The sequence below is a fragment of the Clupea harengus genome, chromosome 9 (genome assembly GCF_900700415.2).
Source record: "Clupea harengus chromosome 9, Ch_v2.0.2, whole genome shotgun sequence".
Taxonomy (NCBI): domain Eukaryota; kingdom Metazoa; phylum Chordata; class Actinopteri; order Clupeiformes; family Clupeidae; genus Clupea; species Clupea harengus.
Genome location: NC_045160.1, coordinates 18,834,888 through 18,862,496, shown reverse-complemented (window position 1 = coordinate 18,862,496; position 27,609 = coordinate 18,834,888). Strand labels below are relative to the sequence as shown.

The following is a 27,609-nucleotide window of genomic DNA, read 5'->3' as shown; positions in this document are numbered from 1 at the left end:
TTAAACAGAAAAACAGCAACTATTGATTTAACTAGGCTGTGATTTGAGCTTCTTTAGGACTGGGGCTGTTCACAAATGCTCTGAAATGATCGGCTATTCAGCCAGAAATTAAATGGAGGGATGTGAACCTGATTCTGGCAGCAGACAGCTTTCCCATCAAATCTAAAATGCAACACATACTCTGCCTTCTGAGCCTGTAAAGCCTGAGAAACTGCAGGGTAATTAAGGACGCTGAGGGATTATGCTGAGAGATTGATTTGAGAGATTTGAGTGTGTCTCTGATGAGAAGACAGGATGTTAAGATAAGTCAGTGGAACACTGTGACCATCAGAGTTGAATCTCGGTTCAAGGAACACCCCAGCTGCAAAAAGAGGAGGACGAGGAGTAGGCATAAGGAGGGAACATGAAAAGAGAAACCTGGCAGGCAGAACATAGGAGTCACAGATTAAAAGCCAGTAGTTTAAAGGTCTGAAACATCTGAGAAAGAGACAGTCTGAAGAGCACTGGTTGAAGTCAAGGGGATATTGGCAAATACCATGTCAAATCAAAAGATTTTAGAAAATGTTCCCGACTGAACATCTTGGATTTTCTTCATACTTCATGTTAATGATGTCATTGTGTCTAACAACTAGTGTGCAAAATGTTCGGCTTGTATCTTCTTTCATTTCTGAGTTTTTTCAAAGAGGGGTTATGGCCCTGATTTTACAGCAAACAACGAGAGTTGCTAAAGGTCCATAAGTAACAGTCAGTGGTAAAGATCATGTGTTTTAGCAGAAGCAACTTACCCACAACCTGCAGAAATTGGGAATTGAACCCCGGTCACCCGCTTACAGGCATTAACACTAACCACTGTACCACTTTACCAATTTTCAGCAAGCCAAATATGCAACTTTGGACCAACTATTTTAGAAGTTAAAGACATCTAATACTGTAGAACAATCCCTTACATTTCAAGCATACAGCATGAATGGTTCAAAAGCAATGACATGGTATTTTTTAGCAGCACTCGTTTTTTGGCAGTTAAATTATGGCCATGCCCTTATATATTTACGAAGCATGAAGTATGAAGCAAATCCAAGACAGTGAGTTGGGAGGTTGATTGCACATGGAATGGCCCCGATTGTCCTGAAGGTCAAGAGGGCTGCGCACATAATCAGGAACCTCTTCACAGGCACACTCCCCTGAGAGGAACCAAACACTCCAAAGCACAGCAGGCCCCACTAAGCTCCCTTCACCGTCAGACCATAATGAAGCTACTTCATACAAACAAACTAGACAGAAGAGAAATTACGATTCTGGGTGAGGTTGAGACAAAGACACCAAAGAAGAAACATGCAAAGACACACTGAAGCTAAACAAAAAGTAACATCAAGTGGGAACATATCCACTGTTGTGGTTATATAACACCATATATGTAGTAGAAGGGTGCTATATGGAAATAGATGACAACAACAATTCTGAACCTAAAACTGCTGATAATCTGATCATCATCATCACCTTTCCCCACCCTTAATAATGACCAAAGGCACAAAACAGATTTCATTACTTCAATATTCATAGGCCATACTCAGGCAATTTACCTCTGAAGTCGAATCTGGTATCCACAAGAGTTTCCATTGCCCACACTCTCAGCACGCTCTGAAGACACTCTCTCTGCAACCTGCATGGAAAATGGCTGTTAGTGACACAATATCTATATGTAAAGGTTACAGCTCAATCAGCTAGTCTGAGTTATAGATGTCTGCAACCGCCATTCGTCCTAACGCTCACAACTCTGAAATTTGACTTACAAGGTCAAACTAAAGCCAAGGGCTTAATAGACTCTCGAGACATCCAATGACACATAAAGGATAATGTTTACAACGTTGAAGGAGTTACTGATGTTACATCTACTGACAGACTGGTAGCATACCGAGATAGCACTGATGCGGCGTGGCTGGGTGCACACCACCCTGCAGAGGGACCCCATGTCTCTCTCGATGTAACTGTCCAGGATGAACTGTGTGACCTGAGTGGTCTTCCCACATCCAGTCTCACCGCTCACCACCACAACCTGGTTGGCCTGGATTAGCTGGACCAGCTCCTGAATGGGGATATGACACAGGTCTGTTAGCTGTTAGCTCTTCAGTGGGCTGTCAGCGACCCATCGGTTGACCAAAGTGTAAGTCATACCTCTCTCATTCCATATGATGGAAGTTTTTCCCTGAATTTCTGAAACAAAACAAAAAAAGTCATACTATCAGTTTGAGGCGCAGACATCTACACATCAGAGGGAATAACACAGAGAAAAAGGAACAGCACAGCCTCTCACCAACATATCCAAATACTTAGAGTCAGCCCTTTTTAGCTGCAAGTCTTTCTTGAGCTCTTGGTCAAGGGTTGGTTTGCGTATAATGTCCTGAAACAGGTATTCAAGGTCTTTGGCGCTGATCATTTCAGTTTCTTGCTTTTCTTCTTTAATTTCGGTTTTTATCTTAGGTACTTCCTCCGGAGGTTCATCCCCATCAAAGTAACTGAGTAGACATGGACAAAGTAATTAACAATACGTTTATTTTGATTATGTTTATATAAGCTTATTTATGCAAAACATTTATGCTGACAACATTGATGAAAATATGTATTACAGCATGCAGCTCAGTACCCCAAAGGCATCATACTACCTGGTAAATAAAGTGTAGCTTAATCATACTAAAATTAGAGAGGAGCCGAGTATTGAGAGGCTACTCACCTGTGGCTGCTCTCCTCTGGCTTAGATCTCCAGCACTGTGATGTGGAGGCGTCCGTTTTCATGCCAGCTCCGGGTGGCACTCGTTGAACTGAGTTTAGTAGTTCAGTGATGTGTTGCTCTCTTGACTGATCCATCTGAACCACGGCCCTCTTCACATGTCAAGCGTAAAATCAAGAGTTAACACGGCAAGCACGAAACGATAGGTAATGTTTATTCTAAAAAGGGAGCAAATACTCACTGATTTCCTCTCCTGTTCGGATCTTTTGACACCACCGGATTTGGCGTACCATAAGCCAATCTCTCTGCCTTTCAGATGTGGCGGGTGTTTACCCCGTGGGCCACCGCCTCCACGGCCCTGATCCTCCCGTGATTCCCAGCCGGAGTTCCTCTGATAACCTCCGCTACTTTGCCCTGCTCCTCGCTCCCATCTTTCATCACTCCCATCGCCAAACCTGCGACCTCCTCTTCGGCCTCTTCTGCCACCATGACCATAACTCATACCGCCCACAGCAGTGCAACGGCTCCCTTTCCTTTTCGTAAGTACACGTGAGGTGCCCTTAGCATGAATTATCTTTGGCCGAATTCTGTTGATAACCAGTTAGCTTCAAGATAGTTCAAGAGTTAACTTCACAGGTATGCACGCCTGTTTGCTGCCTAAACAGTTCATCACCTTGCTAACAAGATGAAACGCTTGACAGAGAGACGTACATCCGTGACGCCGATAAAGGATTGAGCAGAAAAAAAGAGAGTGTATATTGAGGTATTGTTGGTTTTCGAATGAAAAAAAAAGTATTCCAATAATTTAATTCAATAGTAAAGGCTAAATCATGTGTTTACTTCTGACTAGCTCTCTGGAAAAGAGACAGTAGAAAAATCGCACAGTGATGACATCATTTGCTTTTAAGTCGCGTTGTTGTAAATTGTATCAAAATAAAAGTAAGCATAAACGCACCTTTTTAACCGCTGTAACGCCAAGCTATTGTACATTTCTAATGTCTGTAGCCCACGAGACTGATAATGTGCAAGCTAAAGGAAGGTTTCAAAATAGTCTCCCTTTCAGCCTAAACGGTACACCAGATGTTCTGGGTATGTTATTTTAAATGGAAGTATTGATTGATTGATATTCTGAATAAATGACCGTGTCAAATATTGTTGTAATGATGTAATCGACTATTTTCTCGTCATAATTATGATTTTTCTTTTGCGGGGCCGTTGTGTGAACAGTGTCTAATATTCAACAACATAAAGTGGGCTACAATCTGGTTAAGATGTCGTGTGGAGATCATACTGGTAGATAGCTGGTCCCTCCTGTGACTGCATTTTGTCCAAATTTCCTCCTCCATGCCATCCGTGGTCACCACGGTTTTCTGACTTCTGGCTTAGTATAGGCCTACTGTGTAAGTGTGCTGCCACAACCTTAAAATAGAAACATTAACCACACTCATTATCCCTTTATAGTAAAGATAGCTTAAACAAAGCCACAATTATTTATAGATATATTTAAACCCTTTAATATCACTGTACTTCATTCTGGGTTATAGTTTGACACAGAGTTTTGGAAAAAGTTTCCTTATTATCGTCCGAAAGATAATGAAAATGTCTACAACAATGAATGAACATGGTTCCTTGCCACCAGTTCCAGAGAATGATGGTAGGATGATGTTCTCAGTCAAGCTGTTGTGTTACATTGAAGACTATTGATTTTGGTCAAAGTTGGAGATCCTGTTAAAATGTTTGTTTTTGTACAGTCATGCGACAGAACCCTTTAAAAGCTTATCCAATTACTGGCCCATACTGCGTCAGGAAGGGGCAAAGGCTACGCTAAGTCAGCTATGACCTCTTGAACATGAAGTCGGTAGGTTACTTGTAGCCTATATGTATGTCTCCTTTGTGTACAAATATGTGTTGTACATGCATGTTTGTGTATGTGGGTGATGGGTTGATCTGTGGTCGGGTCTAAATGTTATATTTGATATTCATATGTTTATTGACTTTTTAATATTATGTACTTGAGGTATTACAGATTGGAACCAACATTTTCAGCTTCCTGAACAATACACCCGAGAGTGGTGGAATATTATCAGTTTAAGCTTAACACAATGTAAAAGTATAGTCAATTTACATTTGGAGAAAGAATGCTTTTATTTTGACAGTTCCTTAATATATTTGAATAAAAATATATAAAATAATTGTATGAATTTTATATATAAATGGTCTTAGATTCATGGTACTTTTTCTAATCACCAACGTATCTGCACTTAAGCTTTTCATTATAATTTGTTTTAAAGATAATTATTCATGTTTCAGGTATATGACACAAAATGTTAAAAGTCAAATAATTATAGGAAGATTTCTTGTAAAATTATAGAAATAGATTTTAATTATGGTAAAGATAATTACTGGGTTTTTTTTCAGTTCATCTATGTTTTGATCTGCCAGGACTTTTCTGCATTTTTAAGACATACGATTGCACAGTCTGTCATTATGTCTTCTCTGTTTTGTTTGGCTCATTTCACATGGCTGGACAGTGATAACATTTGCTGTATGTAAATGTAAAAACTATAGGAATGTTTCTGTATTAATATTACAGTTTTTCACAATTGCTAACACACGTTTTTCAAAACAACAACGGATTTCTCAAAACTGAACACAGAAAACTGAAAACCTCTCACACAAAGAGCTAAACCTGACACTCCCTTTGCAAGATGACTCTTTGCCATCAAATCTCTTAACTGTTCACAAAATGGAACTCGTGTTTTCATTTGGTACACACAGCCATTTTTTCAAAAGACACACACATACATTCATTGAGTACACACAACTAAGCATTTGCTGCACACTACCAAGCATTTACAGCACACAGAAGGGCAAAATTGAAAACACAATCATCGAAATGGAACACACCATACGAATGACAATGACTCTGGAGAATGAGCCATTTCTCCTTTTGTAAAATGTCTCAGTGTACGCCTACTTTTTTCATAGTCAAACAGCACACAAATATGCAGCAAAAAAAGGTTTATTCTGGCACACAGAAAGTAGAACAGTACAATACTGTAAACCGGCCTGCTCAACTTATGATGGCAGCAACTGTGAAGCGGCTGAGGTTAGGTTGGACCCTCTGGCCAGCCTCCCTCATGCTCAACCCATGGTTGAGAACATGGTCTACAACAGTTGCCCGGATTTCATTTGAGATCACTATTCTCCTTCTTCTCTCTCCTCCTCCTTCTCCTTCTTCTCCTTGTCCTTCTCCTCCCCCTTGTCCTCCTCCTCCTCCTTTGCCTCCTCTTCCTCTCCCTCCTCCTTCTTCTTGTCCTCCTCTTCATCCTCCTCTTACTTCTCTCTGTACTCCTCTGCCTCCTCTTCCTCTCCCTCCTCCTTCTTCTTGTCCTCCTCTTCCTCCTCCTCCTCCTCCTCCTCCTCCTCTCACTCTTACCCCTCTCCTTCTCTGGTTGTCGTTATCTGCCACGTTCTCCATTGCTCATCAAACAAAACAGAGGCTCAGGGCACTTTTATGCTGCAGTCCGGATTGCAAATTGCTCAACAGACCTGAATGTTTAGAGATTTGACTATTTGTGTGTTGTAGGTTGATGCTTTGAGATTTTACTTGAGAAGTGTGTGCAACAACTGAACATTGTGTGTTGTGTTTTGACAACAAGGTGATGTGTAATTGACATCAGAGTGTTAACAAAGAAAATCAGAGTCTAATGCAGATAAGGCAGTGTGAAGTAGTGCCAAATTGGGTCGAGCGATTGGTACATGAAGTGAAGGTTGTGCAAATTGTGCCGAATTTTCCCTTTTTGGGTGTTAACAACTGTGAAAAACTGTAAAAATGCATACACATTCCTGTCAACTGGCTCAAGATAAACTGTGTATGTGTACTAGATCAAGATTGCTTGTTACAAGTGTTTTCCGAGCGATTTTACCAATGTTTGACAGTTGCTATGCACATTTCACAAACAAGCGCTTAGGATACATTCACTGTTCTACCATTTCATTGAAACTCTCCATGTGAGTCGGGAACAGACCAAATGTAAGATCATTTGTAAGATAAATTCTTCTATGCACTTAGGCTTACAATGTATTCAGGAAACAGGGCTCATTCTATCTGTCTTTCGCTGTTGTAACTACTATAACTGCTACTTTTATATGTGATCTTAATCTTTTATCTTATATCCTTGCGATGGCATACTCACTTACATATTAGTGTGCCCACAGGAGTGTCAGAGTAGAGATTATTAAGGTTTTAAATATTCCTTTAACGCCTCGTTCAATAAAACATTTTTTAGTCCAGCAACAAAGTATGCTATGTGAATTTTATTCTCCATGCTTTTTTATGATTTATTGTACTTATATATATATTTATAAATACATTATACATGTATTTGACTATACATTTGGGAAAGTCATGACTTCTTACTAAGAAATCGGGAAAATAGTGATTCAGATAGTGTTGCCAACCTAATGAGTGGTTTTGTATCACTGTGAGAATCACATGGTGTTGAAGGAACAAATGCTAACCTTTCATATTGAAAGGCCAGCAGCCACAGTCATCCATGTAAATGTCTTTGTTATAGATACAAACCCCCAGAAAGTTCTGCCTCAGTGCTGGCAGATAGAAAAGCTTATATCATATTTACCTCTAATACTAACCTGATCATCTCCCATGGTCATGATGTAATGGATTGTGCATAAAACATAAGATCCTCATCTTGCATGTTACTTTGGCTGGGACAGAAGGCATATGGACTGCCCAATCAGGTGCTTTCATCTTTACACTCACAATATAACTATGTCAGAGATGTATTGTTTAGAAAATGTTAACCTGTTTTGGTGACTTCTTGTAAAAGAAAAGCAAAAGACTACAATAGTGCTCTTAGGGCATTCTCGTCTTTTGAGGAACACCAGCTGTTGTTTTAACCTCTGTGTTAGGGGATCTATCTGCAGTTATGGTGTCTGAGGCAGTGGAGTACGCTTACAAAAGAGCCATGCTCCAGCTACATCCAATTCCTCAGAGTGTCAAGTCATGGGCCACATATCCTAACGCTGCCAATTTAATTGGACTCTGTTCAGGTTGCCGTCACCCTCTTGTTTCTTGTCTGTGGGGCAGAGTCAGGCACTAATAAGGAAGCACAACAAGCCTTTGTGAGAATTTAAAGAGCAGTGGTTGATAATTAAGACTCTGCAGCACACAGAGAAGAGTAATGTGTGTGCAGCACACTTCTAAGTTAGACATTCAATCAGCAAAGCTAAGCCCCCTCATGAAAGATTTATTTCATTTTCACACAGAGCCCCCCCCCCCTGCTCAAAAACACAACAAACACACACACAGACGTGCACACACACACACACACACACACACACACACACACACATGGTGCACTGAACATCATGGAAAGTGCTGTATGCTATAGGATTAAGCAAGAGATGTGAAGCTTAGATTACACTCTTTTTCTCTGTTTTCCCTTCTCTCTCTCTCTCTCCCTCTCTCCCTCTCTCTCTCTCTCTGCCTCTCCTCTAGCTGTCCTTTCTCTCCCTCCCACACTTGTCCAACCACCCATAACAAACACAACTTGCTGAAAGACTTAAAAAAAAAATGCTTTCAATAATGATTTCCCTTATATAAGCTCTGTACAATTACTGAACTTTCCAAAGAAAAATATGGGGATGCAGAAAGCGATTCTGCAATATGTTCTAATGTTGATAATGTTCTGCAGAATTATAGACTTCATGTCAGTGACTATTAATCCTGCTATCTCATTTGGTCCTGACACCTTAGGGCTGGGTGGCTGTTGACACTTGAGCTGTCTGCCTACAGAAACAATGTTGAGCAGAGGCTTTAGCAGCATGTCATAGACTGATCATTTCAGATGTATCGATCATCATTGCTTGATGTCCGCTATAAGCTGGCTGTCATGATAATACAGTGTTCCCAAGCCACACAAATAGTAGTACTGTGTATTACTACGAAGCAGTGATCAGATATTTACACTGGAGACGCAACATACATGAATAATGTATAATTAATAATAATATAAATAAATGTATGGTATTTGTTAGCGATTCGTGTATACTGGATAAATTATATAATTGTATGAATTTTTTATAATTTACCTACATTTCCCTCTGGATTAATAAAGTATCCATCTATCTATCTATCTATCTATCTATCGAATCATGTGTTCCACAGGAAAAATAGTATTTGGTGCTACTTTACAATAATGTGGGTAGCTCACGTCCAAAATTAATGGATTCACTTTAATCAGCCATTGAGCAGATATTGAATGAGAGTTCAGAGTTCCCCTCTTTGAAGCTCCCTCTCCCACAAACGCACACACAGAGAATGAGCGAGAGAAAATGACCATCTATCTTAAATGAGGGCTTAAAACTCAGGCATCGATAAACGTTGGGGTCTGATCTTAACTTCTCCTGGTATGAACTCTGCTCATGAGTCACTTTTTACTTACTGCACTTCTTTTTTAGCTTGAGCAAAGAGGAAGGCCAACTTCCAGCTGAATGCTTTACAAGTGCAAAGACTAAAAATACCAGAATGCTGATTGCACTCTACTTGCGTACTAAGTCTTTTATATGCAGGCCCTTCCTGCTTTTCTCCTTTGTGTATTTGTGCACGTATTGCATGAACACCACTGTAAGAGGCCACTGTCTGTAAATAAATATTTAATGAATACATTCAGATGAAGGATAAACATGTCACAACTTGTCTTAGCAATTTTACTGCATAAAGACACAATAATTTGGCTCTGTCACCCAGAAAACATAGGCATATTATAGATTGTGAACATTAAAATAGATTGTACATATGTATTCATATTTGCGCTCTAAAAATAATTGGGAGGTAGTGCAAGCTAAGTTTCAATTCAGTCTATTCAGTACCCTGTCTGTGTAAGTGCTTGTACAATGTGTGTGTGTGTGTGTGTGTGTGTGTGTGTGTGTGTGTGTGTGTGTGTGTGTGTGTGTGTGTGTGTGTGTGTGTGTGTGTGTGTTTGTGTGTGTGTGTTTGTGTGTATGTGTGTTTTGTAATTGTACAGGTCTAGATATATGTGCATGTGTATTCATGTCTATATATGTTTGCTTAGAAAAGCTTTTCAAAATAGAATCTCATCTCAAACATCACATTCATTTTAGCATATTTTTTCCATTACGTTTTTTTTAAGCTATAAACATTCCATTACAGAGCTAAATTTATGGAATAATTAAATGTAACTGAATTGCCTAGCCCACATTCCAGATTGCAAATGCAGTGAGGTGAAAATGACTGGAAAAGGACTCCTAAGTGGCTATAAAACCAACATTCATCTGTGCCCTCATCTTAAGTTAAAATACTATGCACACTGTCACTTCAGCAAATTTTATGGAATTTATGAAATGCCGATGACGCGGAGGGATGCTCCCCCCGTTGCTGTCTGACTCCATGGATCAAGCATTTACTGAGGCTGAAAGAGGCTGTAGTACTGTCACAGATCACAGATCAGCTTAGCTTCGTATATTTCCTGACTGATAAAACAACAGCACATAGACACAATACGTTCGGACACACACACACACACACACACATGCATCAGCACACAAAGACACTGTACTTACACGTTGACCTACACAGACAAGTGTTGACAATTATATCGCACAGTATGCCTAAAACACCAAAATGATGCTGAGTGGATTTGTGAACACACACACACACACACACACACACACACACACACACACACACAAAAACACACACACACACGTGCGTGGATGAGGGAATGAAAAGAGACAAACACAAATGAACTACAATACTGAAGAACTTTTGGATGCAGAGCCTTACTGAGTGATTGTGCTAATCAGTAGAATCTCCACTTATCAATTTGATGCCTGCATGACACTGATGATCTGAGCTGCCATGTAGTGTGGGCCTGTGCAGACATACAAACCTATTTTCCATTGTCTTGCACTCGTTGTCACACCCTATATGATCACATCCCCTTTTCTTGGTGGCTCCCCTGATGTTTTTATGACTCATGATTTCAATCTCTTATTTAGTTCTATTTATAGATCCTAATAATCACAACACCCTCCATACTTCTGAAAACAATAGAGACTTTTAGCAAAATGAGGTGTCAGAATGTTTGATGTGCATCTATCATCGTTCATTTATTTTTCTGTCCTGTGATGCTTACCTATCCGGTTTCAAAGGCACATTCACCTATACTGAATACTCTTTGTAAGGGCTATGATTTTCCCTCCTTTTATGACTGACCTGCAAATGACAATTCTCTATCTGTATGTTGCGCGTTTTACGTCTTTGAATCCCATGATAAAATCCTATGATGACCCTCAGATGTATTCTTCCCTTCCCTTCAAGGAGTCAATCTTCCCATTTCCCTTCGTTGGTGTTCCTTCCTGAGACCCATCACCTGCCCCTCAGTTCGTCTGGCCGCTGGACTGCCTCCTGTAGGCCTCGTTAAGTAGCTGAATATCCTCATGGTAGCCACCGCTCTGCTGCGTCTGCCGCATGCTGTTTTGTCTGTGAGCCTCCACCGTGTCAGGGATGTGGAAGTTGATGCTGTCTGCGTCCGGGTTGATGGTGGGGATGAGCAGTGAGTAGGAGGCCGTCTCTCCCAGGTCACACGACACAAAGCGGTTCTCTCTGCGCGAGTAGCGCAGCGACGGGGAGCGGGCGTGCGTCGACGACTGACTTATGTTGGAGATGATGGATACGCTGTCCATGGCCTCTTCGTTGTCGCAGATCTCCAGCACCTCCAGGTGGATCCTCACATTGGTGTCGCCCACGCCACCGACAACACTGACACCAGCTCCCCCGCCACTCCCTGAGCTGTTGGAGTGGGGTTCATCCGCACTGGGCTCATGGCCCACAGACTTGGAGCGGTACACTTCCACCTTCTTGGTGGTGGGGGAGATCTTCAGGCCATCGCTGCTGACTTCGTAGGTGGAGAGAGAGAGGGTCTTGCCTGTGGGAGCTTGGAGGGAGACAGTGCCCTGGAAGGCACACAGCGGGATGGACAAGCCTCCAGTGGATCTCTAAGAAGGAAACCATACCATTCAATAAGGACCACAGGAATAGTACTTATTGTCATGATTATCAAACCACAAATCTGCACTTTCCATCTAAACAACAATATCTGAATCTTCTCTCTCAACAAGGCACAGTAAGAACCACATAAAATAAAACAAAAATCAGATTGAAATGAACCACTTTACTGGTATCAATTATTCAAAGGCTCTGATCACAACTATATAAGGCAGAAAAAATAAATTTGTTTTTTTCCCCACCACTCCCCATCTCTACTTTACTTCTCAAGAAACCAAGGCATCAGCAGCCTTACGTTGTGCCTTGTGAGCTGTCCTGAAAATGTCCCTAATCAAATGGAGTTCTGTGATAGTGGTGCCCCAGATCAATAAGATGCCGGAGGAGTAACTGGGAGGCAAATTAAGAGGAGGGTGAGATGATGATGTTTCTACAATGAATGTATTCCACAGAGCTACACAGACATGCTAATGTAGGTTCTGAGAGAATTCCATGCCGTGGACAACATTATGAAATGCAAAGTAGGACTTGATTTGTATGACATTTAGATATATATTTAGCACAGAATTTCATCTAATGTGGTTTTCAGTGCAGTTAATGACTACATTTATCAGGATGTCGGCTTGCAGCTGAGCTATAGGCACAGGAGAAACAAGCGATACACAAGCCACTCCTGTGATCCTCGTGGGATTACTAAAGATAATTAACACTTTTACAATATTCCAAAACATTAATGATAGCAAGGGCAAACAGGAAGAGATAGTTATTGAAACATTAGGCAACCATTGCTGAGAAAAACACTGCGTTAATAACTAACAGCTACACTCCAATGCTTCCCATCATATCTGTCCTTCCATGACTGAATACATGCCAGAGGCAATTCCCATTTCTACTGCATGAACACAAAAAGTCCAATTATTTTCTGTGCCCCATAAAACATTCAAGCCTTATGTCTGGGCAATTAGCGAATCATCCAACCACAACAAGATGTATGTATTCCTATAATGTATGGCTGTATGACTTGCAAGAGAATATGATTTGGCTTGTTTGGCAATGTTACAGACTATGTTACAAGGCTTGAGAGTTATTCCTATCCAGGACATACAACCTGGGATTTAAACCTTCATCCCCCTCTAGCCAATATCTTGACCTCCCCTACACTGATGACCTCAGAACAGGACAGCAAAGCAACCCCATGTGCTCTGTTAATGGGGATCTGCAGTTGTGCAGTGTTTTGCATGGTATCTATTCTCACTGAGCTCTATAAGTACCATGTAAACCACATGGGAGTATTTTTCCAGATTGAAGCTAATGTTGAAATCCACAGAGAATTCTCCAAGACATTGGGGCCCACCATCTTACACAGCTCTAAATGAGTGTGTGTTTCAAAGGGAGTATAATCCCAGCAAAAAATAGTTTTGCTTGTGTTTTGTTTGGCTTTTTGCATGATGCTTTTTCATTTTGTCAGATGTGGTAATGTTATCCTACATTCCAGCCAAACATGATAAGAAAACGTACATGTCTGAAAGGAACAAAAGACTCTCTCTCTTATGGGAAAATAAGGAAGAACGTTAGAGACAAAGAGAACACAGGGTTTGCTTATTATATTTTTAACTCAGCAATGGAGTCATTTCAAACACTACAAGCCATCACCAAAGAGAAATTAACAACTGTAAAAGAAAATGGAGGGCACTATCAAACCAGTAATTTCCGACATGACTCACCATGTGTTTGGACACACAAAATAGCGGCTAATAGCAACAAATATAGTGGCTGAGTTATGATAATTAATACTATCTCTATCAATAAGGGAAACTTACACTCACAGAGTAGCGGGACATTGGGAGCTGATTTGAGATGGTGAGTGAGATAGAGTTAGAAACCCTTCCATTGCGTAAAGCTGTGGGTCAACGACTGGTATCTGTGAGGGCCCTGGGTCTTGGTAGATTTAGGTTTGCCTTCAGTGCTGAAAAACACCAATGAGACTAAATGACTGTATCTAGGATAGCTTTATATTATTTTTTTGGATTTTATTTATATGTTATTTTCTGCTATCTGATACTGAGACGCTTCAAATTCATGAATTGTGGACTTAAACTGGTACTTTCAGTTATTTGGGGGGGGGTGATGGGGTCGATTATATTTCGATTCGTTTCAATTTGTAATTGAGCCTAATCGTTGTATTTTTCTGTCAATGGACACTATAGATTTTCCTGAATCATTTCAGTACCTGTCTTGGGGTCCTCTCCGACTTGCTTCTGCACCATTCCCAGTCAGCAAGTTCAATTTTACGGCAGTCCTCGTGTGATAGTCTTCTCTCCGGCCCGTCGAAAACGGAGGAAGAGTCGAGATTCATGTCCCCTTCTCCGCTCAGTGATGGAGGCGGTGAGCCCAGGCACAGGCCATTGCGGTCGGAGTTATGGCGTTGGCTCGCCGGCCTTTCCTCAGGGCAGAGGGTTGCATCTAATAACACGTCTCTGTTCAGGGAGCTGTTCTCGCTGGTGGTGGTTCTGAACTCGTGGTTTGCAAGGGTTTTTATCTGACCGCTGTCCAGCACTGCGACTCTACTTTCATTCAGGTCGTAGTTGAACAAATTGCTGTATGAAGGTTTTTCTGTCGACGGCGACTTCGTATGGGAAATTTTATAGAAACCATAGCCGTGCTGGAATGACATGTTGAAATCAAACTTCCGTTTGTTTACTGTGAACAAAACGAATACACACAGTAAGTTATTGATGTTTTGTTGTTGTCTTGTGTCATGCCGTGTGTGCCATGGTAGCCTATACAGACCAGATGAGCGAACATGTAAATACAGCCAGCCTAGGCACTGGTCATGCACTTTACTGCTTGTTACTCTCTTCGAGCTGCCCAGTGGCTTTGGGGGGATTGAGGATCTTCCAAGGTCAAATGCTTGCATCAATTGCACACACCTTTTTTTTCAGTGACTCGGGGTGCCTGATAATATTGGCAAAGGGTCTATGATAACGGTTAGTGCCGTCAACGTATAGATCGACCAATTAAGATGTTGACCTCATTTTGGCCTCTGAAATAAACTGCCTTGATGAGTAGGCTATCCTCCACCTATGCTAGTTGCTCTTGCCTTCAGGGCTGCATAAGACCAAAGAGACTGTATCACTGTATTATTACTGTTTTAAAGTATAGCGTAGGCCTACTTTTTTAGCCTTCTGAACTACAGAACTCCACTTGCTCACTCCAGATGTTGCACTTACCAGTAGAGGGTTCTTTGGCCGCACCTGAGCGACAATTGATAAAGCAGCCACAAGGGAGATGGATCCAGCGCTCGGAGAGTACAAACACGGGTGTGACTGCAGCTGACAGCAAGGTTAGGAAGAAACTCAGTGTCTCCATGGAAGTGCTCCGAACATGAACTATATGACTCACTACCATTTGTGTCTGAAAAGTGATAAAAGGGCACAGTGTCAGTAACAATACACTTTCATTAAGTGCTTTCACAAAGCTTGTTTGCTTTTCTTTTTTTTCTCCACAATATTTGATCTGAGAATGTATAATAACACCAATATATCAATTAATAAGTAAACGGAATGTAATATACATTATCCAGGCCTAAATTAAATACATAGTTCAGGGGTGAACGAAGGCGTTAGCTAAATTCTACTTTCTGTTTCTGTAACTCACCATCATGGGCATCCACAAAACTATGCGAGCTATTGCCAGAATCACAGAGAAGCGCTTCTGAGCAAAGAAAACCGGAGAGTATCTCGGGTGCTGTTCTGCATCCTTACGCAAACGGTCCGTAGTGTTGGAGCTGGAACGTGTGACCACGTTGCCTTGCAAATACACTGGGCCTGAACTAAATTCATTGTATACACTAAAACTTTTCTCCAAGCTAACCCGTGATAAGGACGGAATTTCACATAAGGACCTCGATCCTTCTGAAACTAGCGGTCCAGCGATCTCAAAATAACTAGGGAAAAACGTCTTCTGGTGCTCTGTAGAACAGAAAAGCCGATAAATGAGAGGAGATGAGAAAAACACCAAGCCACAAACACACAGTGAGTACGTGGCAAAAAGCAGTAAAACATAAACATTATTGCTGTCCGGCAGACAGCCAAGGGAGGCAGGTGAAAATCGACCCCAGCCACATAAAGGTAGTATACTGACAATTAGACTGATTATCCACACCAGGGCTATAGCCCACAACATTCTCAGTGGTCGGCTGCTGGACTGGTAAACTCCAGACCGTTTGGTAATGTAAAAAGTGTACGCAACAATAACAAACCCCTTTATATTGCTAGACAACCCCTGAAAAACGTAAAGGAGTCCAGACAAGGTGCACATGGTTCCTGACTTGCTGTGGTCGTCTTTCTTCCACTGCAAGTACATAAACAAGGAAAGAGGCACGAGGCTAACGAGGTCGTCAATTGACATGGAAGCCACAATCAGGCAAAGAGAAGTCTTGCATCTTTTTCTCAGTAAGGTTATAAGAGAGTATACACCTCCCACACCAGTCACAATGGCAATAGTCAAACAAAGGCCAAAAAGAACGATATCAGTTTCCTTGTCAGTATCCATGTTATTCATATTTTCATAGCTGTCCAAAAAAAGGCTGCTTTTGTTTGGTGATGGTGAGCTGTCCGTATGGGACATGTTCTTTCAACTTCATCCACTTGTCCTGCCTCATTCCACTTCGAGAGACGAAATATTATCCGTCTGTTGCAAGTTTGGTTTACCACCGAGCTACTTTTGATTGCAAATGTGCCTGCGCGCATTCACAGTACATTCCGGTGTGGGATCACAGCAATCCAGTGAAAGTGAAGAACCTGAAATATGTTTATGTCTGTCTTCCCATGACTTGCGCTCGCCGTTTCGTGCTGAATGTGTCCGAGAGCTTTTAGTTAATGTTCATATCAGTCTTTCGTCCCCGACCGTTGTGCCATTCAATACGATGGTGATATCGTTTTTAAAAAGAAATAAATTACAGCGTGCATATACTGTATATGTTCATCACAGCTGTACGAGAGCCAATCTTCAGCCTCCCACACGCAGCCAATAGCCAAAGCATGAATGAGCGGCGCGTCCCAGTCTTCAGAGCGGGTTGTAGAGAGGGAGGAGCGTTCTTTCTCCTCTTCCGACGCAATCAAACGGGATCAACACGCAGGAGCCATAATAAAGATATTTTTCACCTCTAAAAAAAAAAGAATACCGATGCCATGTATTCATGTAACGTTTTGTAAGCAAGAAAACTTTACTTGTGTTGAATATTAGAACCGAGCATAAAAAACTGACCGACTCTGCCATATTTCTTTCTGGCCTATGTTGACCTTTCCAGTCGTGACTGAGAGATATGAAATACAGTCGCACTTTATAGTAGATGTCCTATGGTACTGTGTGCTTAACCGAAGTCTTAGTGCATTATCCTCATGGCATAACTACATGTGGTGTTATGGGTTAGGTGAAGGGCTAGCAACTTGTACCAATATGTAATCATAGGAAAAGCACAGTAGCATACTATTAAAGTATACTGTATCGGTCCATATCAAGTGAGACCCACAACAGTTGTTGCAGGCAAAGCTGAAGGGTGAGATTAATAGGGCAAAGTGATTACATGAATTGTCATATCAAAAACACTTCAAGGAATAAGATACTTCAGAAAATGTAGTGTGTACTATCATCAAGTGATATTATTACAATATTAGTCCTATTCTAAAGCTATCCCCAAAAAGTCCCCAAATAGATACAGATGCTATGTGTGTGACACTATATCTGCAGAATATACAAATAATATCTGTACCATGATAAATTATGTATGCTCTGGACCATCACTCATAATTTTGGCTGGTGGGTGTTGGACAAATCTAGAATCCTTTTTGTACCGTAAGGTGCAATGTTATTATGTCGCCCCTTTGTGCCTTCTCCTAACACTATACCTTCAAGCTAGTAACACATGTTCGTCTCTCACTCTCTCTTTATCTCTTTCTCTCTCTCTCTCTCTCTCTCTCTCTCTCTCTCTCTCTTTCTCTCTCTCTCTCTGACACACACACACACACACACACACTCCTCACAAACAGACCACACATTGTGTTTGAAACAAAAGTCCTTTTGTTTGAGAATAACTAGGTATGAGTCTCAAGTTTGCACGTGGTATTCTATTTTAATTCTGTGAATCAATGTGCATTTCCAACTGTCCTTGACAGACAGTATAACAACATTGTATTCAGCAATACACACACATAGACCGATGTTCCCACCTCAGTGGGTACCTTACTGTATGGCTGTATACATGCAAACATTTCTAAATTAAAGTCTACACAAATTGACAGCTCTGATCTTTGCATTACTCGGCTAAAATCAATGGAATTGGATTCACTGGTGCTTAATATCCTCAGTATAGGACAAGGCAAAATAGAAGCTCAATACTCTTTTGTTTGCATGAAGATAAGGAGGCATACACATAATTATATCAGCATATGAGCATATTGTCAGACTGAATCCAGCATTTAATATTCAGTTTCCTATGTATGATCATAAAGTATTTATTGGAATGAAGACAAGAATTGCAAACGGAGAGCTTCCAAGATGAAAAAAATGAATCTCCTTTGTTGGTTTGGCTATCCAAGGACAATTCTGGCAAATGACGTATGTGCTTGATGGAGAGAGAGGCCTTGCACTATCCTTCCCTGTCATGTCCAAGGACTCCGCTGTAAAAGATAGATCCCTCTCAAGGCCTGACCTGAGGCAAACATAGCTATATATTGCTCCGATTCAACACCCAGTGGTTTATAGCTTTGATTAATTGTCCAGGATAGAGGTCCAATGAAGTCACATGAGAAAACAAATAAAAAGTAGTCCTATGGATATGTGTGCCACAATAGGTGTTTTCAAAACGAGGTGTACCCCAGAACTCATTCAGCAGGCTTATTTCTTTGAAACATTTCACCTTGTTGCCAGGAGATTCACTTACCCGTAAGTGGATTTCATTAATTCATATGAAATTGAGTTTGGATTTAGATAATTGATTTTAGCGGGATAAGATGATTGAACTCCCATAAGTGATGGGCGGGGGACATGTGGGAGGTTGATGTAACAGCGAGAATCACATGGACAGGCACCCGGTCATCTGACCTTGAGATTTATGAAATGCCCAAAGAGAATGAGGGGAAGAGAAAATAGATGTAGGTAGATACAGGTGGGATGGGATGGAGAGTATGTAAGGTACCTTTGATGGCTGCTTTGTTTGTTTTTGTGCCTGTGTATTTACATTGTAGCAATAATGTCACTTGAAATCATGATCAATACACTACCGATACAATAAAAACTATTTATTTCATAGAATTTCATCGTTCATCAGAGATCTCCATTTGCTACATTTTTAAACTTTGTGGTCCTTTGTTATTCTAGATATCAGACTCAGTGGGAATTTCATCCCATGCCTTTTGATCAATTTCCTAGAGAGGTGTGACAAATTTGTACAGAATTCTTCTTGTTTGACCTTCTGTTGAAGACCTCAATAGGGATCACATCTAGTGATGGCGGTAGGCCAGTCCATGAAAAGCAGAATTTGGCCTTCTTGTTCTTTGACCAAAATGTTTTGCCAGAGCGTACAAGCCTGTGTCAGATTGCTGTTCTGTTGCATGAATGAAATAGCCCCAAGCCAGCATGGTAACATTGCTGGTTCACTGATCCTTGATCTCCTTGTACTGAAGCAGCCCCATACCAGGCTTGACGAAAAGGCATCAAGCACCACATCTTCCACATCTCACTTGTTCTACATCTCATGTACTGTATGTTCTCCTCTTTGATTCCACTGATGTCTGTGTTCTTTTGCACATGAAACATTTTCTTTTTATTAACCAGTTCAGTTTTCTGTGAAGCTTAGCCTGCAAAGCCAGTATCTAGAGTATTTGAATTGAACAGATATATAGAGAGAGCAAAAGCACTGTAGAATCACTCTTTTACTGTGCCGTATAGACAGCAGGAGTCACATTATTTCAGAATACCAATAGACAGTGGTGTTACAAGAATGTCATCTAAGGGGTGGACATTTGGATATATAGGGTCGGCAAATGACTTCTATAGTAACAGATAATGTTCAAAACCTGTCTGTCAAAGTGTGGACTACAGTTGCCACTTCACATCACGCTCACACTTAAAACTAAAATATTAGGCTATATTTTTAACAGTTAGGAGGTTCTAGGGTATCACTACAGAGGAAAACACTGTGTTAGCAAACATTTGTATGTTTTTTAAACATTTTGAGACAAAAAAGGACCACAGAAATACATGGTTTAGCCTACTGCTGCTAGATTGGTCATTTTTAATCCATATTTCTTGCACAACAAAAAGGCTACCCTATCTGTACTTGATTAACAGCCTACAACTAAACAAGATTATTACTGAAGCAATAGCACTGAGTTGAGATAAATACTATAAATCCTGTTTCCTATTTGTCAGCATCAGCCATTCATGGTTAGGCCAAATAGAAGTGAAGTGAATAGGGTCACTAAGGTTGCTAACATTTACGGTCTCGTTATGAGAAACCTAGACGGCTTTGGCTGATGTTTCCGTTAGATTACGGAATATGGACTATAGATTACTATTTCATGGGCTGGTCGCCATGATGTGTCTACCAATCAAAATTTCTATTCACTGACACTACTGAAGACGGAGTTTAGACTGAAGTATATAACTGATATAACAATAGACTAAGAAGACTACTGTACCTCATAACATAACTAGCTAGCCACTTGGCTCACAACCAGATCACTTCCACTTAAGGGGTTATGTAGCCTATATACAGAACTATAATGGTGGTTGGCGGGAAGTGGTGTTGGTGGGCCTAGCCCCCCAGTGCCTGCCCATGGCACTGGGACCAAACACATGCACACCTAAACACACATTTCATCAACGTCGTTTCTGTGAGATATTTAGTAACAGACCTGACAGTCTATTTGAGAATATGGGAAGGTTGTCTAAGGCTGTCAAGGAAATGATTTAATAATTGTCTTTCTCTTGCACCCTATCAATGTCATTCTCACACACATGTAGTCACGCACAAATATGTTTTGTCATAGACTGTGACAAGAATTTTTCTTTAGTGATGAATTATCAAATTCAGCCTTACATGGCGCATGGGAAAACAGAGTCAGTAGATGAGGCATGTAAGAATAAAGAAGTCTCCTGGGTGGCCAAATTCAATTTTCAGATTAGAAGTTTATTGGCTACAAACGGTGATGGCATACAAGACCCAGCAGGAATCCAAAGTTTGGTGCATGACTGTGAGGTAGCCTTTGAACTAGACTCCAACCCAATCAACACACATCAGTCACAGCAGTGAAATGTGGCGTAAACAGTAAATTCTTCTCTCAAATCAGTCTCAAACAAACAAGCAAGGTGAGGTCGCATGCAAAAATGACTTCAGCTTCTTGTGTATAACACACACACACACACACACACACACACACACACACACACACACACACACACACACACACACACACACACACACACACACACACACACACACGCTGCTGATTCTGCTGGTCCCCTGAGTGCTTTGTCCTGCATTTGGAATTCCGCATGGCAGAGCGGCAGTTTCCCTTCCAGCTCACTGTTCCCAGCCCTGTGTTCCTGTCCTAGTCCTCAACATGAAATATAAACCAACCCAGAACTATTGCAATCCAAATCTCTCTCTCTCTTTCGTGTCACTTCCACCCAAACCCTTCACAGACACATATTTGGACATACACATTCAAATAAAAATACTCTGTAAAATCAAAGGAACAGAAGATTGCAGTAACACCATTATCTATTTGACTCCACTGAAATATGTATTAAATTATGTAAACAAAGAGTGCCGAGAATTCTTTTGTCTGTATCTTTTTGTGTATGTATATTTTTCCGCTATGCGTGTTTGTGTGAAGATTGGGCAAGCGTTTATTTTTGTGCGGCTGGGGTTTTCTGCAAGTATTTGCAGATCTACGTGTTATTACATGCTCAGAGCAAGGAGCAGGCATGATGTCTGACGTCAGAGTCACTGGTCTGCGTCACTGACTCAGCAGCTTGGCTGATTGGGATGCCTTTCAACCAACATTGGACGTCCATATGTTCTCACAGGTCACAGTGTGGGTGCCTGTGTGTGTTCCCGCACGCATTGTGCGAGGATGTGTGTGGGTGGGCATTAGTGAAAATTTGAGAGCAGGTTATAGTGTATGACTATGTATCTGGCTGTCTGCAAGAGAGTGGGCTCTGAGATGGATAGTAAGAGAATTTGATAGATACAAATGGTTAAATCTCATGGGAGCACTCCGATGTTACAATCACATTAGAATAAGTTGAAAGAAAACACTTGAGGAAGATAACACCAGTAGAAATGTACTGCTCCAAATAAATATGCAGAACACTCATAGACATTTACACACTTTTAAAATGGCTGTATTCAGAGATGCTAAAATGTCTTCCTCCCAACCACACGTTTTCCCAGCAATAATATTCTTTCTATCTCTATTCCTTGCCTCTCCATCCCATTTGCTAATATATTTTACTATATTTATGTTTTGTCTGTGAGGATTGTTTAAGGGGAAAAAGGAAATATTTCCATGGCTTCTGGATTTCTGCCTTTACGGCAATCCAACATGAGAAGCTGTGCTTTTAAGTCAGCAAGACTGTCCAGTTGCAATTATTAACATCATCTATGCACCACAGTTTTGGTGAGTAACAGAATCATTTATTTTCAGTCATAGCTTTCTAGCATATGAGTGATAATATAGTGTTAATGTAAGTTATGACAAATATTTTTGCTATTATACACTCTTCTATAAATACAGAGAGGAATATTGAAAAATGGTTTATGTGTCCAGTCCAGTACAGAAATGAAATAATCTTATAGTCCAAAGTGTGTGCATGGTGTCTAACAGTGCATTCAATATGACAAATCTGTGGCCACACACATACACATACACATACACATACACACACACACACACACACCCACCCACCCACCCACCCACCCACCCACACACACACACACACACACACACACACACACACACACACACACACACACACACACACACACACACACACACACCAGATGATCTGTTACCACAGAGACGGCAAAGGTCACCAGATAAAAACGAGGGGGTGAAATTGACAGGGGAGCACCATACTGCTGTGTGCTGTCACCATGCCTGCCATAGTGATGGAAAGCACTAAGTCTTTGAACAGATCAAATACAGTATATTCAGTGTGCTGTGCTCTATAAATGCAGTAAAAATGGAGAGTCAAAATCAGAAATCAAAGAGTCAGTGAACTCTAGTAGTAGTATTAGTACTTGTAAACCATTTCTGAGTAAAACTGACAGTAAAGTAACACAGTTTTATTTTAATGAGGCCAACTCTTATCCAAAGTATTTGATTCCATCCATTAGCATTCATTGTACTTCACTGTATATTCTATTGATTCAATGTTCTTGTTACTGAACAGGCTCAGGCTTCTGATGGACTCTATCATAACAAACTTTCATGGTCTGTCACCACAAATGACAAATGGTACATTTGTTGAATCAATGTAAATTAGTAACTGGCTTTAAAGGAAATGTCTGAAAACAAACTAAAGTTATTTTGGACAGAATAATAGAAGATTGAATGCACAGAGCTGCCTCACCGATTCAGGGGGGCACCAGGAGGGTTACAAATTACTGGTTCCCTTTTTATCGTGGGTCAGCAATAGGCCTATTGTCTAAAACATATTAAAAACAAAAAGGTGTGGTTGGTCAGTAGATCTCTACATGTCTGCATAAAGATACAATTCTGAATATCTCATCATACTTTTAAAGTGGGACATTCTGGGCTTCATCCTATACACACCATTTTAGTAGGAGAAGCTGTTTGATTGTTTAATGTGAAAATACCCGGGTGGGATTATTTGAATACTAGTTAGCTTGTAATCCATTTCATAGCATCATTTCGTTTAGCCTACTGCCTTTACTAAAGTGGCATGTCAACCACAAGTAAAACTAAATTGTTACACAAAAGCCACTAGATGGAACTGTCTGACCAGGGTTCAGTACACCGAACCTTCTTGAGCCATTTTGAGCCACCAGATGTTCACTGTCTGTCAGCTAACGTTCTCGACGTTGCGTAAATATTGTGGTCCTTTAGGTTGTTTGGCAACGAATAGTGAAAACGATTGGTTCGCGATATCATAATTTGAAACGTAAGCATGATGGCAGCAGTTGTTGAGGGGGTGCTGTAATAACGGAAGTTGTTACAAACTGTTCTTGTGAAAATGACCGCATGACGCGCAAGTTATTAGATGATTTACAGTCAAAATCCACCATCACCTGCATTGCACAAACGGTCAGAATCACACACACACACAAACACACACACACACACACACACACACACACACAATTCAAGAATTTCTCCTGGGTACCGATCTCATCATTTTAAAATATTCTAGACGTGTGAGGCTTCCTATGTTCTCAGTTAGTTTGATAAAATCCCAAGGACAACAACAATCAACGGTAGGCTAGCAGAACAGATTAATCAATGTTTAAAGGATGCAAAGCCTGTCCGTCTGAGTAATCAGCTTTAATAAATAGGCTACGATATAAGCAAACAAAGTGTCTTAAATTAGCTTTATGCAACTACACGTTCAGCTATCATGTCCATGCTTGTCTTGTTTTACAGTTTTAAATGTATAGTTTGTGGCAAGCTTATTTTTTGTTTACATCCTCATATTACTAGTCTGGGCTGGGGCCTAGCTTTGTGGTCAAGGGCACTAAAGGACAATCTAACAGTTTTTCAGCAAGACCGTGCAGTTAGAAAGTTTGCCAGCTCTGACCAGTGACTGTTACTTGTAAGGCAGTTCTGTTAGTTGTTTGCTAGTTAGCTGGATACACCCAAATTCCTTATCCAATTTCACATTATCGTTTGAGACAGCAAAGATGTGTTTCCTACAAGCCACAAGTGCATCACACGGAATTAGCCCATGGGGAGGCCTTCAGCTAGGTGAATTCCAATTATACCCCTCAATCCCCATAGCCTGTTAAACGTGCAATTAGTAAGTCATTACTGAATCCTTTGTAGTCCCTGGGCGATTTGTTTTCTGCTGCAGTACTCCTGGGGTGTAATTAGCATAAAACTGGTTGTCTGTACCAGCATAAGTAGGCTATAGCTTGAGATGTCTCTTAAGAGCAATACAAACGTCATGATTCACACCTTTCTGACGTTACAACAAATCTTCAATAAATGATGGCAAAATAAAAAAAGGGAATAATTTAGTGTTGGGTTTCAGTTAAAACTGTTGTTTCTTGTTTACTTAATGCCATGTGAGCCTTGTCACTTAAAATGAAAAAGCCCATTCATGTGATTCATGTGTAGACATTTAAATATCCATTAAACATTGCACTTTGTAACCTATTACAAATGCCCTATAACCTATACAAATGGAAGAGGTATGTCAGCCTCAGAATGAATGTAAAGGTAAATTAACTAAATTGGAAACAGTAATGGCAGTAAAGTACTTCATCATGAGAGCAGCACGGCATATTTGTAAAGCCATCAACTGCTTTCCTTATCTGTTTTTCAACAGCTCTGGAGAAGTCTGCTGCACTCAACGGCCACTAGGGTAATTTGCTGTTGGGGAATTCCGAATTGAGAGATAGGAAAATTAATATTCCATAGTGGTTGCTCATTTCTGCTCTCTAGCAGGAATGTGAGTATGGTGTGATGTGGAGCCCAATAGAGATTCAAAACACACACACACCCACACTCTTGTCAGAAGATCTGCAGTAGTACGGTAGCATACCAATCACAATGATAACTCTGCACTAAAGCTGACCCCAGCACACTGTCCTATCCCTCAGGACCCAGTGCCCCTTAGTACAGACTTTCAGCTTTATTTCTTGCAACAGACATGGGGGGTTTGTTCAGAAAGATCTTGATGAACATAGGAAACAGCAGTGTGTCTGGCCAAGGCCACAAAACTGGAGGGAGGTTTGAGACACTCAGGATCTAGAGGAGATACTTGGGTGCATCAACGAACACAGTAACTGAATGAGAAGGAACATGGATGGTGGTTTCAGAATGGAAGAAGGCCAGTTTTGTATGATTATTATTATAGTTTGTAGAGATAAGGTGAAAATGACTGAAAAGAAATATCAAGACACATGGATTTTTTTTTTTATGATATGGAACGCTACCTTTGGAAAAGCATCCTTGAAGTTATGATACGATCGTTCGATTTGATCATAAAAAACTAATTATTTCCACAGCACTCATTCTGTCTCTTATACACTAGTATCGACAGATGTAGCTTAACAGCCGCTCACTTAAATGACCAACGTGTTTATGTTCCATCTGTAATGTAGTGAGGATAAAGACAAGGGAGAGATGCCGTAAGGTGGAAGCTCCTTCAAGGGCTTTATGCTAACCCTCATGACTAAACCATAAGGTAATGAAATACCGAGGTAAAGCCTTGATATCACTGTAACAATATGTCCACATTTGAGACAGGACAGTAAACATCCCATTAAAATATTGTCAAGCAGAGCTAAATCATTCAACCAACAAGTCTGTACTTCCAGGGAATCCCCTTTTAAGGTCTGAAAAGAATTTGAGTTATTATCCATAAAACGTGAACAGAGAATCTCCTGTCTATCCATGATGAGTAACGGCTGAACTTAAATTTTTTTTTTTTTTAAAGAGCCTGGCTGACACCTCTACTAAGAAGGAGAAGTCCCTGCTGTGTGCTTCACTGGTGTGTTGCCCTCACATAAAATCTCAGGAATTTCAACAAGTGATATAGTGCATGTCCAAGCAACAGCAAATAACAAATGGGTGAGAGCACAGATTTTCCTAACTGTTGACTGTAACTGCTGGGAAGGAAATGCTCACTTACAAATATTCCAGTGTGCTGCCTGAGGAGGGGAAGGATATGCCAGAATGCTAATGCTAAACAGGATCATCAGATGCAGGCATGCACAGAGAGAGCAGAGACAGGTAGTGGATATGAGGAAATATGAATATTTAATTCAATAGCATTAGTTTAAGTAGATATTGAATATTGATATGAGCTCTGCCAGATGAAGCCCCCTCCTTCCATTCTGCTGATCATGCACATGTATAAAACAATTAGAAAGCGGGAGTGTCGGTCTCTTTAGAAGTTTCTTGATTTGGCAGCGTCGCATATTGGCGTTGAAATTTTGCTGATTGTGGGTCCTTAGAGAGATCTTTTAGAAATGCAAACAGCAAAAACAGAAGATTGTGGATAATAAGGTGAGGTTGGAAATACAAACTATATGGATGATTTACATTTGGTCATTTAGCAGACGCTTTTATCCAAAGCGACTTACATATGTGTGACTTACAATGTATAGACATTTTACATTTACACTGATGGCACACTGCACATCAGGAGCAATTAGGGGTTCAGTGTCTTGCTCAAGGACGCTTCGACAGGGAATCGAACTAGCAACCTTCTGCTTACTAAACGACTTCTTTACCTCCTGTACCACTGTCGCCGATGATTCCATGGTGGGGTGTCTTCTGGTGATTTCTGTCATGTATTTGCTCTGTAGTCAGTCTGGCAGCTTAAAGCACTCGAGGGCAGTATTTTGTCAATAAACTCTCTGGCAAAGATGGTGCAAATTATGGGAAACATTTTTGCTGTTGTTGGAGTCATGCCAAGATTTACCCCAGTGTAATGAAAATGAATACCAGTTGTAGGACTGGGGAAATGGGGTTGACAGATTCATTTCCATATGGAATTGCTTACGTATTTATTTTACTTTACCAGGCTCCTAATGAACTCTTAACAAACAGCCTAATGAGTGATTGTGCTAAAA

At 40.7% G+C, this 27,609-nt stretch overlaps 2 protein-coding genes across 2 annotated transcripts in view; both read right to left on the bottom strand.

Moving 5' to 3' along the window:
- dhx36 (DEAH (Asp-Glu-Ala-His) box polypeptide 36) overlaps positions 1-3,617 on the bottom strand; it is a 33,653-nt gene extending 30,036 nt beyond the window's left edge. Inside the window, exons 1-6 of the mRNA XM_012832752.3 lie at positions 2,967-3,617; positions 2,729-2,877; positions 2,312-2,513; positions 2,173-2,211; positions 1,913-2,083; positions 1,581-1,660 (exon numbers count right to left, since the gene is read on the bottom strand). Of these exons, the coding sequence (XP_012688206.2) occupies positions 1,581-1,660; positions 1,913-2,083; positions 2,173-2,211; positions 2,312-2,513; positions 2,729-2,877; positions 2,967-3,227 (902 nt within the window). The 5' untranslated portion in view covers positions 3,228-3,617. The remainder of the gene's footprint in view (positions 1-1,580; positions 1,661-1,912; positions 2,084-2,172; positions 2,212-2,311; positions 2,514-2,728; positions 2,878-2,966) is intronic.
- A 6,526-nt stretch (positions 3,618-10,143) lies between these two features.
- Positions 10,144-16,879, bottom strand: LOC105904782 (probable G-protein coupled receptor 149). Its single transcript, XM_031573736.2, has 4 exons — positions 15,435-16,879; positions 15,008-15,191; positions 14,008-14,477; positions 10,144-11,770 (listed from the first exon to the last, which is right to left on the bottom strand). The coding sequence occupies exons 1-4, from the start codon at positions 16,404-16,406 to the stop codon at positions 11,153-11,155; spliced, it is 2,244 nt and encodes a 747-aa protein (XP_031429596.1). The 5' UTR covers positions 16,407-16,879; the 3' UTR covers positions 10,144-11,152.
- Between the last annotated feature and the right edge of the window lie 10,730 nt (positions 16,880-27,609).